At 39.8% G+C, this 16,871-nt stretch overlaps 1 protein-coding gene across 3 annotated transcripts; it reads left to right on the top strand.

The window, feature by feature from the left end:
* The first annotated feature begins 538 nt into the window (after positions 1 to 538).
* LOC121869042 lies at positions 539 to 16,799 on the top strand. 3 transcript variants are annotated; one of them, XM_042370135.1, is made up of 18 exons: positions 583 to 719; positions 1,316 to 1,583; positions 2,540 to 2,686; positions 2,842 to 2,943; positions 4,062 to 4,175; positions 5,264 to 6,040; positions 6,673 to 6,777; positions 6,942 to 7,076; positions 7,863 to 8,036; positions 8,532 to 8,687; positions 9,049 to 9,177; positions 9,923 to 10,038; positions 10,603 to 10,717; positions 11,895 to 11,999; positions 12,762 to 12,935; positions 14,070 to 14,200; positions 14,751 to 14,849; positions 15,915 to 16,799. In XM_042370135.1, the coding sequence occupies exons 1-18, from the start codon at positions 598 to 600 to the stop codon at positions 16,126 to 16,128; spliced, it is 3,183 nt and encodes a 1,060-aa protein (XP_042226069.1). In that variant the 5' UTR covers positions 583 to 597; the 3' UTR covers positions 16,129 to 16,799. The 3 variants fall into 3 exon arrangements, 2 of the variants coding, with proteins under 2 accessions (XP_042226069.1, XP_042226068.1); XM_042370134.1 differs by having other exon boundaries at positions 1,292 to 1,583; XR_006089497.1 differs by lacking the exons at positions 10,603 to 10,717; positions 14,751 to 14,849; positions 15,915 to 16,799 and having other exon boundaries at positions 539 to 719; positions 1,292 to 1,583; positions 14,070 to 14,186.
* The last annotated feature ends 72 nt before the right edge of the window (positions 16,800 to 16,871 follow it).

The raw sequence follows: 16,871 nt of genomic DNA, 5'->3' as shown, positions 1-16,871 counted from the left end.
GTGCTTTATTATCTAACTCATTTATCTATTTATCACTGTGAAAAATATCTTCAACTCATCATTCTGTGTTGTCTCTGTGCAGCTATTTATCCATCTATCATCTTTATGCCTTATCATCGTCTGTGTCTATCTATCGTTCATCTCTCCATCTCTATCCCTTACCTATCTATCTCATCCATATACCTGCCAGTCTTTAATCTCAGTACAGTATCATCCATCTCTGTGTCTTTTTGTTTGTTCGGTCATTTGGATAATTATATCAGTCATCCGTGTATTGTATCTCTATCATCCATCCATCAATCATCCATCTTTGTATCAAGGAGGAATTATATGTCTTATTATTCACCCATCTATATATCTTTTATCTATCTAGAAATCATCCAAATATTTGTATAGCTACCATCACTATATCAATCTATCATCCATGCCTCTCAATCATTCATCAGATCTATCATTTATATTTCTGTTTATGCTTCATCCACCAAACAACTGTACATATTTTTTCACCATCAATTTCAGTGGTGTTCAGTGTACAGTAACAAAGGATTTACTGAACATTTATAAAGAGTCTAAGACAACAGATAGAGTTCACTATGCATGTTGGTTATCAGGATCTGTTTGGGTTATCACTGGTCCCTATCAATAGATAACACACTACACCTCTACCCCGTCTACTCGTATCTGTCCACATACCCAGTCAACCAGGGACCGGCCACCAGGTGAGGGTAATTTGGTAGTTTTTGGTACTGTTCCGGTGAGGTGGGACGGGGGGTGTATGGTACTTGCAGACTGGGTATCTGTGTACAGTATCAGGTAGCTGCTTGTTGGTAGCAGTCCTGGGTGTTAACGGTGTGTTGTGGAGAAGTGGCTGTTTATACAGTACTGTACTTCCTATCACACAGTACAGTACAAAAATGTTACTGGAATGTTTCCTGTTATATACTGTACAGCAATGTACAAGAATCTGACCAGTACTTTATTGTAACATTGTCAACAAGTTAATATTGTATAGATATTTCTATGTGTTGTATTAGCTATGTTTATACTGTACTGTACTGTACTATACTGTAATGGTATATGTTTCATACAGAGATAATGGAGAAGTATTACACGTACAATAATTATAAATCAAGCCCTTTTGGCATCCTTGGCTTAAGTGTGTTAAGTTGTAAGATATTGACCCAACAAGGAGAGATTTTGTAATTGATAATGGTGATTTGTCTCTCTGTCTTGTACAGTATTGTAAAGCAGTTTATAAAGAATAATAATTCCTTTTTTTTACAATTATCAGAAACATTTACCGTGCATTACCCAGGAGAAGACCATCCACCATGGAAGGTTATTGTCCAGCGTGCTACAGGGAATACATCACATCCCGAGAGGCCATTGTTATTGGTTGTGGCCATGCCTTCTGCAGGGACTGCCTCATCAAACTCCGGCAGTCAGGTCATGGCAAGTGTCCGTTCTGCCACACACTGCCAACACTGCTACGAGCACCCAGCCCAGCAGGCAGTGTGACCAGCATGAGGATGGATGATGGAGTCAGTGTACGTAGATCCTCTGCTACAAACAGACCATGGCAGGTGTGTGTGTGTGTGCTGTTACTCTTTTAGTTATGGTAATAAAAAAAATTGATAACCTGCATTGATATGATATAATACTGTAATATTTATAACACCTGTACTGAATGTCAACCGTTTACCTTCATTTTCTCGTAAAGTATTGATACTGTATGTAAGGTATTCAGTATGAAACCACTTGTTTCACAACATGTTTGACAGATACAGTACAGGTGTATTAAGCTTCTCACCAAACATCTCTGCTGTAGTCTGCACATTATACACTATAAGGAATTACTCTACTGTACTGGACAGTATTTGAAATTCACATAATTATTGACAATAGAAAATTAAACTGGTGTTTTTACTCTGGGGAACCGCTTTTAAAATTTTAATTGGCTGATGCCAGATGATTTTATTCGGCACAGAGAGACCTCCCGTACACAAGGGGTTAAAAATAATGAATTTTAATTCTGTAGACAATTTTGAAGCAAGAATTCTTTACCATAAAAGAAATTGTAACTAGAAATACCTGTCATACATCTCTACCCACTTTACACACACTCCATAAGAAATTATATCCACTTATCAATTATTAGCTGCTTGGGTGAATACGTGTAGTTACTGTTTATATTCTTTATTTTAATATACTGTACTGTAGGAATAGCCGTGTGTCTGTTCTGGGCAGCCGAAACGGCACAAAGGTTTTTCATCAAACTTGGTGGAAAAATCGCAAAAAATTCGTAGAGTGGAACAAACCTGGTCCCATGTCGATGGTTTCTTTAGGAAGGCATTAATTAACCATTTTGTCGCGGTACGCTGTCAGCCGGATGGCGGTTGCGCGCTAGCCAAGCACGAGCGTTCAAACTTTTACCGGGCACGAAGGGCCCACGATCACTTGTACTGTACTGTACGTATATACCGTACTGTATTAACTATTAATTTCTGTATTTACTGATAAACTGTATTAATTTTAACAGAATGAAATCCCAATATCAACTAGTGAACAAATAGTGAACACAGCACAGCGAGTCACCCCATCAACACAGCCTTTCACTAGCCAACGGAAATTATCAGTCCCTAACCTGTCTACCACTAGCCAGCCACTCTATAATGGTGGAGTACAGGTGGGTGTTGTGTGGTGGAGTACAGATGGGTATAATTTGAGGCTTAGTTTAAATTAATTTGTGAGGTTCTTGTTAGTAGTTTAACAGTATTTTCTGAGTACTTTATAAATCCTCCTTTGAACTATACAATACTGTGATGGTTCTTTGTATCACAGGGTGCAGGTAGCCTGAGAAAGACTCAAGAGAATGGCTCCAGAGAATGCGTCCACGGTGACCAGATTGACTCACAACTCAGAAACATGAGTCACAAGTTGAGGGTGAGTCTTACTCTTGATGTGATGCACCATTTATATACTGTATGTGTGCTGTAAATGTATTGTGGCAACAGTGAATGGCCCTTTGGAGGGGAGAAGTAAAATGCAGTTGTTAAAGGAATTACTTACAGTCTGCCTGAATTATTTTCCTGCTTTAGGGTGATGATGGCATGGTAGGTCCTATACAGTATATCCTACACAGTACATTACAGTATACAGCTATTGATGAGGTATGAATTATTAAATTTTTTGTTACTGAGGCGAGACACCACCAGAGAACAGGAGGTTATATTCTTGGGGTTCACTTCAGGGGGCTTAGGAACATTGTTACCTGGATTAGTTAGGTGAAAACCATTATGATGAACAATTCTCAAAAGCCATTTTTTGTTGTTGAAAGAGATAACTTGAGGTAGTAGGCTCTATACATCTGTAAAATTGAGAATTACATTTGAATTGTTCTGTCAACGAGTGAGTTATGATAGTGAAGTTAGGAAGGGGAAGTTCAGCAGGAAGATGATAGAATGGATTATTTGTGTTGGCATTCATACACCTCTTATGATCTATTATTGCCCTCACAAGTACTGTCCGTCCTGCTGGATGTAACGAGATAAGTCAGGCTAAAAAAGGCAAGAGGACTTCAGTTTTGGTTTTAGGAAGGTAGATTTTAGGTCAGAAACTTATAATTTCAAGATTGTAAAGGTTATATTAGATACTAGATGCCTTTAACTCCCTCAGTCTCACATGGGGCTTTGGGAAGAGAGTTTTACAGTGGAGGGAGGTGTCTTGAGGGAGCTGCTTGTAGTGTTCCCACAGTGTGCAGTAATTTTGTAGTGGTACTCAGGGGCAGATCCAGGATTTTCAGAAGGGGTAGTCCAAACGTAGAAGATGGTAGGGCAATACGATCCTCCTGTATCTGCCCTTGGTACTGTGTCGTTACTTGATACCAAATATGTCTGTTTCTGTATTTATAATGGTACTTTAAAAGATTCATTTTCACTTAATTTCCAGTTTATTATTATTATTATTATTATTATGTATTATTATTATTATTATTATTATGTATTATTATTATTATTATTATTATTATTATTATTATTATTATTATTATTATTATTGGACAGGAGAGAAGCATAGACAGAAGAGACAGAGAGACTAAGGATACAAAAGTTAACGAATTAAAAAGGAGATTTGAACAGCTGTCTTACAACCCACCCAAACAACTGCTAGAGAGTAAGGTGAGTTCTGCAGGCCAGGTCCATCCCGTTGGCCAGGTCCATCCCGTTGGCCAGGTCCATCCCGTGGGCCAGGTCCATCCCGTTGGCCAGGTCCATTCCACGATAACAGTTTATCTGACCTACGAAGCTGTTTTCTTGTCTCATTTAGAAGTTAATAATAGTTACATATATGTTAATATTAACACTTGTCATGCTACTCGTCTTAATCAAAGGTTTAACAAAATTTAACTAATTGTACAGTTGTCTCCACATGAACGTACCACAGCCTGTGTGAGGGCTCGGGCATGAGATGTGGCAATGCAGCGCCATAGTCAGGGCTGAATGAATGGGCGTGAAACAGTAGATTTATCCTGTTTACAATAAGATAAACAATAAATGAGGTAAACAGATAAATGAGCCGTGTAAGACATGTTATGCAGCATTGTTGTATAGCCACGACTGAGTTACTGGAACTGAACTATGGGGAACCGGCAAACAGGGTACTTCATGGTTTCACGCCCATGGCTACAGCGCTGCATTGCCACATCTTGCAAAATGTCGCCGCACACACCTAGGTTGTGGTACATTCATGTGGAGGCAACTGTACATGTAGGCTCTGACCACACCAGTGAAAACTTGTAATGTGACTTACCATGTAACAAGTTCACTCTTCCCTGCTGCAGATAGCTGGGTGATGGGAGAGAATCCTCTTCACTAGTTTGAAATGAATAAACGAGTGATTAACTTTAGCTGTTCACTGAGGGACATTGACAAACTTGTGTAATGACCACAAAGAAGAAGTGTTTGAATGGGATCATCTTGACTAGTCTTATTTTCTAACAAGAAGTAGGGAATACTGTACTCAGTCTTTAATTAGTTGGACTCTGTTATCCTAGTGAGTCTGGTTAACTTCTTCACTACAGTACAGTATAATGATTTAACTTCATCACTAGAGTGTAACATTGCTTGAGGACATAAGTCATATTCATAGGGTAAAGACATCGTGATCAAGGAATAAGTTATTGTAGTCAGTGTCGTGTAAATTTTCTCAAGTATTGTAATTAAGATTATCTGTGTTTCATCTAATTAACTTATTGTAACCCACACAGGAGCGGCTGGACAGTGTCAGTAAGAGGGGAGGCTTACACGTGCCCCAGGTGGGTGAGAGACCAGCTACCAGCACTCACAGCCACTGGTCTAGAAACTCAGTGAATGAAGAACCTAATATAGAACTGGTGGAGAAGCCAAGGTCAAATTCCTCCTCCAGACGACAGCACGTGAGCCAGGGAGATCCTTGCACAATCAAGACAGATCACAGGGCGAGCTCATCCCTGAAGCGACAAAGTTCAAGGGACCGGATCTATGGCAGTCATGGAGAACTGTCTAAAGTCCACACTCTTGAGACTCGGAGATCTTGTGAAAATCTATATAGCAATAACGTTAAGTCAAACAGGAACAGAACAGACAACAAGACGACCCCTTCCCTAAAACAATTAAACTCGGGAGAACGGATCTTTAGTAGTACCGGTGACCTGTCCAAAATACGAGCCCTCGAGAAGCGAAGTTCACGTCAGGAGCTGTACGGCAGCAGAGAAGATTTATACAGGACCAAAACCGACGTGAAGACAACTAACTCTCTTAAAAGGTTTGGCTCAAGGGAACAACTCCTCGATGGCAATGAAAGAGTACCCAAAGGTCACTGTGTGGAAACGGCGGGCTTCATTGCACGACTAAGCTCTCACCCTCAACTGCATGGTAGCAGGGAAGAGCTGTACAGGACCGCAGGTAGTAAGCCCTCAACAGCCGTCACCGCCCACGACAACAACAAGGCACAACTGTTCCGACTGAAAAGTCATGACCAGTTAACCCTGGCAGCTGATCAGCAGGTGACCAACATGTTTCTGTTATCCTCACATTGTGTTAATCCTGACCATCTACCACCCTCCAATCAGTCCATTCTCATCTGCCCATCTTAATTATTGGGGTTAATGTAAACAATATTGGCATTAAAGTCTGCCAGAAGGGTTAACACATTACAGTATTTACAGAACATAGAATATCAACTAAGGGTTAAAGCTTTCCATAATACCTTACAATTTTTATATCATTGTGAAGAAACTTTGTAACAAATAATCTTAAATAAGTTTGTGATTTACACATAAATTCCTTTAGTACAATACTGTACAGCACAAAACTCCTGTTTTCTGAGGATCATCATATACAAGTTTGTGAATGCTGTACTTAGGACCTTGATAGAATGTATAGTGTTCTCTACCTAAGCATATCTTCTACAGTTAAGCGCCATTGTTGTCTAATGTATAAATTAACCACAGGTCCTGTGCTGCTGAAGTACATTAATACATTATTTCAGCAATAATAAAGTATCTTTTTATGAGGGTCATTGAAATTTCTTAATTAAATATTTTTCTATAATACTGTATGTTGATAGTGATGTGATATACAGTACAGTATAATAAGAGCCATACAGTATTTAATATCACATTATGTTGTGACACAGGAGGGGAGGCCGGACACTGTGGCCGCCGGAGTATATGCAGCACGGCCCGTGTCTATTGTGGAAGGTCACTCTCACCAGCCTCACTACCTTGATGATGCTGATCGGGTGAGTCAACCATGATATTATGTGACTAGTTTTCATGGTCATTATGTCTTCATTAGTTAAATCAGTAATGCAATGAAGTACTGAACATTACTTCACCAAAAAATACACAGTCCATGTACTGTATGTAGCAGTAATGTACTACAAGAGCATTATGTACTTTCCAGGGGACACAAGATATGCTGACCACACTACATAAACAACGAGAAGACAGTTATGCTACCATCATAAGCCTCAAGGACAAACTCAGTCAAGAATCAAAAGCTAAGAACGACCTTGAGCTGAAGGTCCTCAACATTCAGGTGAGTGTCAAGAACAGGTTAATGTAACACGTTGTATATCGAGTTATGTAGCCCCACTGTTTTTTGAAGATGATGGAGAGGAGTGGGAGGGTGAGAGGGCTGTGTGGATGAGAGGGCTGTTTGGGTGAGAGGGTTTTAGTGTGAGGGAGTGTGTGGGTGAGAGGAGATGTATCATTGACTCTTATAATTTTATTTTATATTTTATTTTACTGTATTGTGTAATTGGTCTTGTATCTCAGTAATTACATCAAACATTTTTTTATATAATTTAATGGAGGTTTTTATTATTATTTTATTTATTATTTATCATAGATTTCATTTTTTTTTTAACTGTCCAAACTGTACTGCTGATGATGCTGAAGTGTTAAATAATGTACAGATGGGAAAACACACACACACACACACACACACACACACACACACACAAATGTATAGAGACTCACACACACCCATGGATCCTACCCCCGTTCCTGACACCCATGGACCCTACCACCTGTTCCTGACACCCATGGACCCTACCACCGATGGACACCCATGGACCTGACACACCCATGGACCCTACCACCCATTCCTGACACCCATGGACCCTACCACCCGTTCCTGACACCCATGGACCCTACCACCCGTTCCTGACACCCATGGACCCTACCACCCGTTCCTGACACCCATGGACCCTACCACCCGTTCCTGACACCCATGGACCCTACCACCCGTTCCTGACACCCATGGATCCTACCACCCATTCCTGGACTACAGCTAACCCCCCTCCTTCACCACCACCCACAGGAAAACATCACTGAACTGCAGAGTCTCTTAGAGCACCACAAGGAGGATAAACTGAAGTGGAAGAAAGATAGGATGGAGATGGTGGAACACATCTCCTCACAGAACTTAGAGATAAACAGCATGAAACAAGAGATTACCCAGTTAAAACACCAGTTGTCTTCAGCGGATATGGAGGTTAGTTACTCTCTCTCTCTCTCTCTTAGACCACTGACTTTACCTCATGAATATTTTAGTAGCCCCATCAGTGGTCTGTTGTTTAGCTCTGTAAGGATGATGGTTTAACTTGTATATAAACCCTGAAGGAAGATGGTTTAAATTACAGTATACGTACAGTACCTGGTAACCTTTTAAAGATGATTGTTGAAGTTTTAACTTATTAAGAATGATGGTTTAACTTGTAACTGTTTATGGAGGATGTTTTAAATATAACCTTTTTGATGGAAATAGTTAAAACTACAACCAGTTAAAGTTGATGGTTTAAGTTATGACCTTATAAGAATGGTTTATGTTATAACATTTTGATGATAATAAATTATGTACTGTACTTTGCTGCACTGTACTGTGTAACAGAACACAGACCAACTGCCCATCTGGCTAGTGAGCTGACTAAAGACAAAGAGAATAAAGACAAACCTGTGGAAATTTATCCTGTTGTTGTACACGCTGCAGGAAACACTGAAGCAGCAGGTGAAGGAGTTAAGGTCTAAGCTGAGGCAGGAGCAACATACCTGGACCAAAGAGAGAGTTAACAAGGACCAGGAGATAAATTCTCTCAAGTTGAAGGTGAAGGATTTGACCAACAGACTCCAGCAGTATAAGGAAAAGGTCAGACATATGAGTCCACACAACACAAGTTTGTTTACTAAAAATGGGTTAAATGAGGTCACTATACACACAAAGTTGGTGAAGTGTGCTATGATTTTATTAAAAGGATATATTATAATATTAATTTGTATGAGAGAGTTTGTGTTACTATGACCAAAAAATGTGAGAAATAGATAGCAAGGTAAATCCTGTAGACCTATATTGAGTAAAACTGTGAGACAAGTTTAAGTACCGGTATATGTAGAGCTGTACAATACTGTACTATAATGGGGCTGTACTGTACTATAATGATTAAAACTGGACAAAAATATTCAGTGGGTAACCAAGCCTATAATGAAGACTTGGTGGGAATATTCTGTAGGTGACACAGAAGTCATCGTCTGAAGGTCTCATGGCAGAGAGGGAACGAGAGATCTCCTCCCTGAAGTTGCTACTGGAGGAGAAGGAGGAGAAAATAATGCAGTACAAGTCAGCATCTCTTGCTGCTGTGGTGAGTTGATCCTTTTATGTACACAATATTGATAAGTTTTTGGCAGCTTTACCTGGTGCATGATGTTAACTGCTGATCTATACATGTAGAGTTTGCAGTAAGTTTTGAACAAATTTGAGTTATATCTGTGGTTATTCTCACAACAGTGCCTGAAGCATTGCTCTACTGTACAAGATAAGCCAAATATACCATAACCTAACCTAACCTCATTACAGATGTCCTACTAGGCAGTACTGTACCTAAACTTTTGTAATGTTCCTTATCTGGGGATAACATACAATAGCCTTGGTTCTGGAAGCTGTCGTAAAAAACTGTTTTATTGTTCAGGAAGAAAAGCTTCAACAACATGCAAAATTGTTCACCAGAAAATCAGGCAGCCCAGTTTACTTCACCTGTTGATTAATACTGCTTGGGGGGTTAGGTTAGGTTAGGTTATCATTAGGGTGTTTAACCATTAGCTGAAATAAGCTGGGGTGGATAAACCTCATGTGGCTTTATGAAACATATTCTCACAAGACTTGTAGCTTATTTGGATGTACTGTCCTGTGTTGTACTGTACAGTGGTCCCTCAGTTAACGAACGGTTCGATGAACAAAATTTCGGTTAATGAATTACCTCCCGTAAGGATCTTCAATTCGGTTAACAAACAAAACTTCGGATCATATATAGTGCAGTGCAGTGTTGATTTAAATAAAATAATGTAGATGTAGTTTTTTGCTGGGTGTGTAAGTGATGATCTCCTCAGAGTGAGGTGCCTGTTGGTCTACCTAACCTGGGCAACACCTGCTACATCAACTCTGTCATCCAGTGTCTCTTCAACATACAAACCTTCAGCCTCTACTTCACCAGTGAACAATACAAGTAAGTGGGTAACTAATACAGTTAATACAACAGTGAAAAATAAAGAATTATTTGTAAATTAAGTTATGTAGGAGGGCAATGATTTCTTGTTTTTATTTAACCCCTTGACTATGGGATGCCATTTTTAACATTTTATTTAGCTAACATTAGGTGATTTAATTCAGCATAGAGAGACTCCCAGTACACAAGAGGTTAATAAAATATCTCCATAAACCCCTTCACTATGAGATGTCACAGTTATTATTTTATTTGCTTAATGCCAGACGATTTTATTGGTTGTGGCAGCCAAGTGGATGTAGCACTCATCCATCCAAGAGTTACTAGTGTGGACTCATAGCTCCCCTAGTTCACCCAGCTGTGATTGGGAACCTAACTTTACATTTGGGAAAGTGAAGGTACAGTCCTGTAGTTGAATGTAGTGCCAGTCTTACTGCCTCACTGTGTACTGAAAATTGGCTTAGTCCACAGTGTGCTATATCCACACTGCCCCCAACAGAAATTGAATGACCTTTAAAAACTACTGAAAGAAAGTGGAATAATTAGGGAACTTTGAACATGTTGCAGGAAGGACCTCAACACAGAAAGTGATCAGAAGGGGCAGGTTGCCCTAGCCTTGGCTCAGGTGTTCAGTGCCCTGGTGTCTGGTATTGATACCAAACTTGTCATGACAGATTTCAAGGTTAGTGACAACATATATTTTTATGGTTTTCCACAGTGAGAGTGAGAGAGAAATAATAGTAATTAAAACTTGTCTGTATAAACCAAAACAACTTGGTCTAGTTTGTGAAGGTTGTCACACGTTAAGATGAGATCTGAGCCCTTAAATTACACCCAGCTGAAGTAATGAGTGAGACATTAACAGCTTTGATTGCTTATCCATTATGTGGAAGAGTCACATGTTATTGCTTCCAAAATACTGTATGGTAGGTATAACACTGATCATTTATTACTTTGGTACAAGAGGTGCAGGCTTCCTACAGGTACAGTACTCTGGTTGCCTTCTCTATTGACACTGGACAATGAAATTCATTACAAAGAACAACAAACTGCCTGAATGGCAAGTATAAGCTGTTAAGTGAAGAAATGATAAATTAATTAAGAGATTAAGAATTATTAATATATTACAGCTGTGTCTCGTGAAGACAGTCTTGTATCTTTGGAGTATCACTCAATTAAGTCAAGTACAAGGCTGAGGATTGGCAACCACAGCCCACCACTTCAGATGTTTCATCACTGTGTGGATCCAACAGTTAACTTCATTCACCCACCTTAGACCCTCCAGCTGCTCTGTCTGTTAGGCTTTGGTTGTACTGTTCAGTATGTCTGCATAATAAGCCTTATCTTCTCTATCTCTTACCCCATAGTACATGTTCTTCTGTACACCACTGAACCATCTTGAACCTTTAATATCCAAAGGTTCTATAAACTGAAATCAGCAGACACATGAAATATTTGCCCCACCATCTTGCCAGGTAATAATCTGATGGTCACTGCCTCTGTACACTGTTACATCACTGTAAGAACTGAACTGTGTCTGGTTGTGGCAGGAGTTAGTCACTGAACATTGTTTAACTTTGTTCCTCCTAAAATCAGATGAAACCATTTGTTTACATTCAACAGTGCACACATGGGTTGTGGTGTACTACTGTGCAGAGTTTATCAAAAGCCATTGTTTGTAAGGTTCCCATGTTGTTGTTGTGAGACATTGAAACAGTCGTCTGAAGCAAAGGTAAATAATAACCGTCCTAACTTGAAGATGTAGTACAGTATGTTGTTTTACCTTGAGAATTGTTAAGTATATGAAGACACAGTTATGTGAGGAACATGTACAGTACTTCCTCTTTGGTCATCCTCAGAAAGCGTTGGAGACACACGATGAGATCTTCCAGGGGAATGATCAGCATGAAGCCCACGACCTTCTCTCCTCCCTCTTGTTGTGGCTCCACAATGACCTGGCCAAGGTAAGACAGTGAACAAATTCCAAGTCTCTTGTTTACACACTGCCACTGTTAACTGTACTAGGAGAGGGTTGCTAACACTCGGTACAGGTAAGTTAGAGCTCTTAAGGAAGCAGCTCCTGTTGACTCTTCTGTTTATCAACCAAAAATGGTAAAAGTAAATATATTAAAACACTTTTGTTTGATATAATAAAAGAGTGCTGGAAGGAAGCCACACAGTACAGTACATACTTAAATATGTCATTGAAGGATCTCCTCCTGGTGAGTTCCTGTTAATTTATGCTACATATTTTCTGAACATGTCTCTGTTGGATCCTGACTTCTGACCAACTACAGTACCAACAACTCTTTGCACCTTTATATAATACAGTATATATAATGTGTCTCATTATCTACCACTACAACAGCTAGGTCCACTTATAGTGATCGTAACACAAGTTGGTTGTTCTTGTGTGCCAGGAGCCTCAGTGGTGAGTCAGGGGCCCTAGAGTTGTGTAAGGGGCCCCAATTGTGTGTCAGGGGCCCCATTGGTGTGTGAGGGCCTCAGGGTCCCAGAGTGTTATATGATTGTCACTGCAGGTAGAAGGTTGGTAACGGTCATCTGAGGTGTGTTTGTACCGCTCTGGGTGGTGGTGTTGGTCACTCTTAGTTGTAAAATCTTTGGTTGTAAATAAAGCCTGGGTCTCTCTCTCTCTCAGTAACCCCAGAACATCCTGAGTCTCTCTCTCTCTCTCTCTCTCTCTCTCTCTCTCTCTCTCACAACAGAAGGACAACAACCTTCACAACAGCCTGGAGACCTCCACAGTGTCCACACTCTTCCAGGGAGTCAAAGAATCTGCAATATTTTGTCGAGTGAAGAACAAGCTCGTCATCTTGACCGAGGAGAGCTTTGACAGCTTGAGCTTGTCTGTCTCAAGCACTGGTCATTGTTCCCTGCAGGTGAGCCTCCAGTGTTGGTGTAAATTTAATGAAATTTTGTAAACTACAGTGAGAATAGAAAAAGGTTGTGTTTTAGGATAATTGAAGACAAATGAGTAAGGTGGCTGGAAGTATTGTTTTGAGGATGTGTAAGTGATCTCTGACTGTACAGTGCAGTACTAGACTAACAGAGAGAGTAAGTTGATACAGTACAGGGATAGTGACTGGGTCATTCCTTCTGACAGTAACACTATTGAAGGAAGTGTAAAGAAGGACTGTGTTAGGTTAATATAAGAGGCGTTTCCCACGAGTTGAAGAATTCTTGATTGCTTAACTGAGCAAAGATTTAGAAAGAGAACAGTAAAGAATGGTTTAGAGTGAGATACTGCAGGGAGCATAAAGTTTGACCATACACAAGGAAGATGTGAGAAGGAAAGTGGAAGTTCTGTGGACTAAATGGGACATAAAACAAGAGAAATAAATAAGCCTGGATAGAGTGAATAAAGTAGAGGTCTAGGATAAATGTAATTAGAAAGTGGTAGATTAAATAGATGTGATACATACAGACAGTTTGGTATTGGACGTTTATGAGGGTAGATTAGTAGACAAGAGTTACAGAGGAAAACTGAGAGGCAGAGAACAGCTGAGTGTAGCATAAGTGGAAGCTGTAGACTGTAGGTAAGACACAACACCTGGGAGACACAGCTTATGCTCTCATTACAGAACATAGGCATACCAAAAGGCGGGGTAACTCCAAATAAACCATTTTTAACATTAAGAAAAGAAAAAAATGATAATAAAGAAATAAATAAAAATAATAGCATCACTTATTCAATGGTTAAGCTCTTCATGAACGTATAGAAGAATATTAATTATCTCGTGTTTCAACGATACCTGTACCTTGGTATGTCTTGTTCTAAGTCCCCCCCTACTCCCCCCTTGGCAAATTTCTGGGTATGTCACTGTTACTGGACAGTACAGTACAGTATAGGGAACATAGGCTTCTTACAGGAATTAAGTTAATAGAGGCAGCTTCTGTACTTGTATAAAGATATCAAGGAACAGAGTGGCTATTACCAGGTTAAATTCACATGTGATGATTACAGTACAGGTATGGTATGTACACTATGATTAAGCATTGCCCTGCCTCTACAGGAGGTGATGACGAACCACATGAGGCCACAGGAGATAGACTGGGAGTGTCAGCACTGTCGAGGCATACACAGGTGTGTCCAGTACGCCTCCTTCATCAAGCTCCCTCCCATTCTTGCTCTACACTTCTCCAGGTATGTTAGTTTACTGTACTGCACTGCACTTTCCTCTCTTGCTTGCTGTATACTTCTCCATTGGTCACTATTATCCATAACATCAGTAAGTATATTCAGTGCAGTAACATTAATACTATACAATACAGTACAGTACAGTCTAGATAAAGACAGGTACTGTACTGTATCATTTATCTCTTGGTTTTTATTTTTAAGTTGCCATGTAATGTTTATTTCACACATTAATTTGTGTTGTCCAGAACTGTGTTGTATATCATTGTTGAAAAAGACAAACACACATGACTGTACTGCATTAAATCTACCTCATAAGTAACTACTGTATCCTAAAACAAACTTACCTGCTCCATTAGCCAGAGAGAGGGAGCACATGGTAGTTTATTGATCAGCACTAAGTGACACTATCATATTGTAATTATCAGGTCTTGTGTGAAAATTGAATGTATCTCCAACATTTCTTCAGGCATACTCTAGGACCTGTGTGTGTGTGTGTTTTTCAGAAGGTGTGTTGTTATACCTTAGAATTAATACTTCCTGTCATCTCTCCCCACAGGTACAACAAACACAGCAGCTTGAAGAACACCCAAAAGACCAGGGTGGTGTTTCCAGCTGACCATTTTTCCCTCCAGGAACATGTCGTAGACGGTGGATAGTAAGTCAGCTGCTGGTACTGTACAGGGATCTCTCTAAGCTTAGGAACCCTTGCTTTTGTCCCCTGATGATTAAACACCCTAACCTAACCTAATCTAACTCGCCCATATATCATTAGGGTGTTTGATCCTTTCGTGAAATAAATGAAGGCTCTTAATCTTCATGAGATCCTTGTACAGAAACTTCTCAATTGGTCCCACATCAATATAAGAATGATATATTACATACCACATCAATACAATGCCTAGTTTGTAAGTTCCATATTACAAAACTTAGTTTATGGTCTCTCATTAGTACAAAAGATCTTTAGTTGCCATATGCCTTACAAGTACAAAATTTAAATGACTGTCAGAGGACAGTATACAGTACAGTTGGCTACATGAACCATAATGAATGGTTGTAACATTATAACTGTAACATAATATATGTGATACTGTACCATATTCACTTGGAATGATTACTGTACACTCCACAGCTGACAGTTTACATATCCATCATCCTGGCGGCTACAGCTTTAATGGCACAGTTAAAACAGTCACATGGAATGGTTGTGGTGTTTGTTTGTCTATTCCCATCAGGGGCAGATTAGCTGTGGTTGGGCAAGCCTTAGCATAATATTATTTGGGGTCTGTTTTCTATAGACGTTTATTAATAACACATGTACTGTAGTACATTTACACAGTGTACACCTACAGTCTCAGGTTAGGTGATAAACTCCATAAAAGAACCATAACGGAGAGTACAGTGGTGTTAGTTAAGACAAAACATACCTTGGGGGCGATAAAACTAGTATTTTAGGGGTGAAAAGGCTAATTGTTTTGCAAACTGTGATTAAGGGACCCCTCAAGCACAGGGCCTGAGCCTTCAGCCTCAATTGTCTCATTAATAATCTACCACTGGTTCCGGTAAGACCACTTGGATGTGATGTTACTTTTAGTTAGGCCAATCACACCTCCCTGTTATCTCATAATGTTTTGCTGAAGCAGCAGTAGTGTGTGTGTGCAGTGTATGGTGTGCCGCTAGGTCAGGTCGGTCGCACAGATTGAACGCGTACATTCTCTTTCAGTTCCCCCGCCTACCAACTTCAGAGTGTTTGTAGCCACCACGGGATGATGAGCTACGGGCACTACACAGCCTCATGCAGGGGCAGGGAGGCCAGCAGCAGCAGGTGGTGGGTGATGGACGACATGGAGGTGACAGCCACCAAGGTGGAAGGTGTCCTGACACAGAGGGATGCACACATTGTGTTTTATGAGGCTGTTCAGGACTCATATGTGTAGCCATCTGGTCATGGAGTCGGACCCTCAAACATCCGTACAGTATTCTTTCCCCATAAATGATGATGTGAGAATAATCCAACTGACTGTTGAGTGAGTTAGATGTCTTCTTGTCTCCAAAATCATTAGACAATTTGATGTTGAGTCTTTTGACAATATATCTCTTTACTTTATCCTCTTCACCACTGGCTTAAGGACAACTTCAGAGAGCAGCAACTTTACAAAGTTACACTCATAACTTTCAGGCCTGATATTAACCCCTTGTGTATGGTGCCCTCTTTGTGTTGAATAAAAACATCTGGCATTAGCCAAATAGAATATTAAAAGTGGTATCCCCAGAGAGAAGGAGTTAATAAATGGCCTTAAAAGTCACAGTCACCTTTTCAAAATTGTATTTTTATAAGTTAGATTTAGCTCATAGACAACAGCACTGTATACTGTACTGTTGTCTTCATTTGTGTGAGGTTTTACCAGAGGATAAATGGCTGCCATTGATGGTTCACCTTACTGTATTTTATTGTGCAAGTAAATTGTTAGATTCTGTACATTTTGAACAAATTATTAGACTGTACGTATATGAACAACCTCACCAGATTTGTCAAATGTAATTGATCCTTGAGACAGGTTTCAGTGATACTGTTGATTTGTTTTCATTAAACTTACTTTCTGATGTTTTTACTTCTTTATTTCACTTCCAACATATTTTAATTATTTAGTGTCTTGTATTGTAAAACTTGGACATAAGA

The sequence above is a fragment of the Homarus americanus genome, unplaced genomic scaffold (genome assembly GCF_018991925.1).
Source record: "Homarus americanus isolate GMGI-L3 unplaced genomic scaffold, GMGI_Hamer_2.0 scaffold24694, whole genome shotgun sequence".
Lineage (NCBI taxonomy): Eukaryota > Metazoa > Arthropoda > Malacostraca > Decapoda > Nephropidae > Homarus > Homarus americanus.
This window is presented reverse-complemented; position numbering and strand designations above follow the sequence as displayed.

What these genes read in the sequence shown, in the direction of transcription:
- LOC121869042 (XM_042370134.1), top strand. Translation starts at nt 598, where the DNA reads ATGTTGGTTATCAGGATCTGTTTGGGTTATCACTGGTCCCTATCAATA. An exon ending in TCCAGCAGTATAAGGAAAAG is followed by an intron (nt 8,688 to 9,048) that starts GTCAGACATATG and finishes AATATTCTGTAG; the next exon opens with GTGACACAGAAGTCATCGTC. An exon ending in CAGCATCTCTTGCTGCTGTG is followed by an intron (nt 9,178 to 9,922) that starts GTGAGTTGATCC and finishes TGATCTCCTCAG; the next exon opens with AGTGAGGTGCCTGTTGGTCT.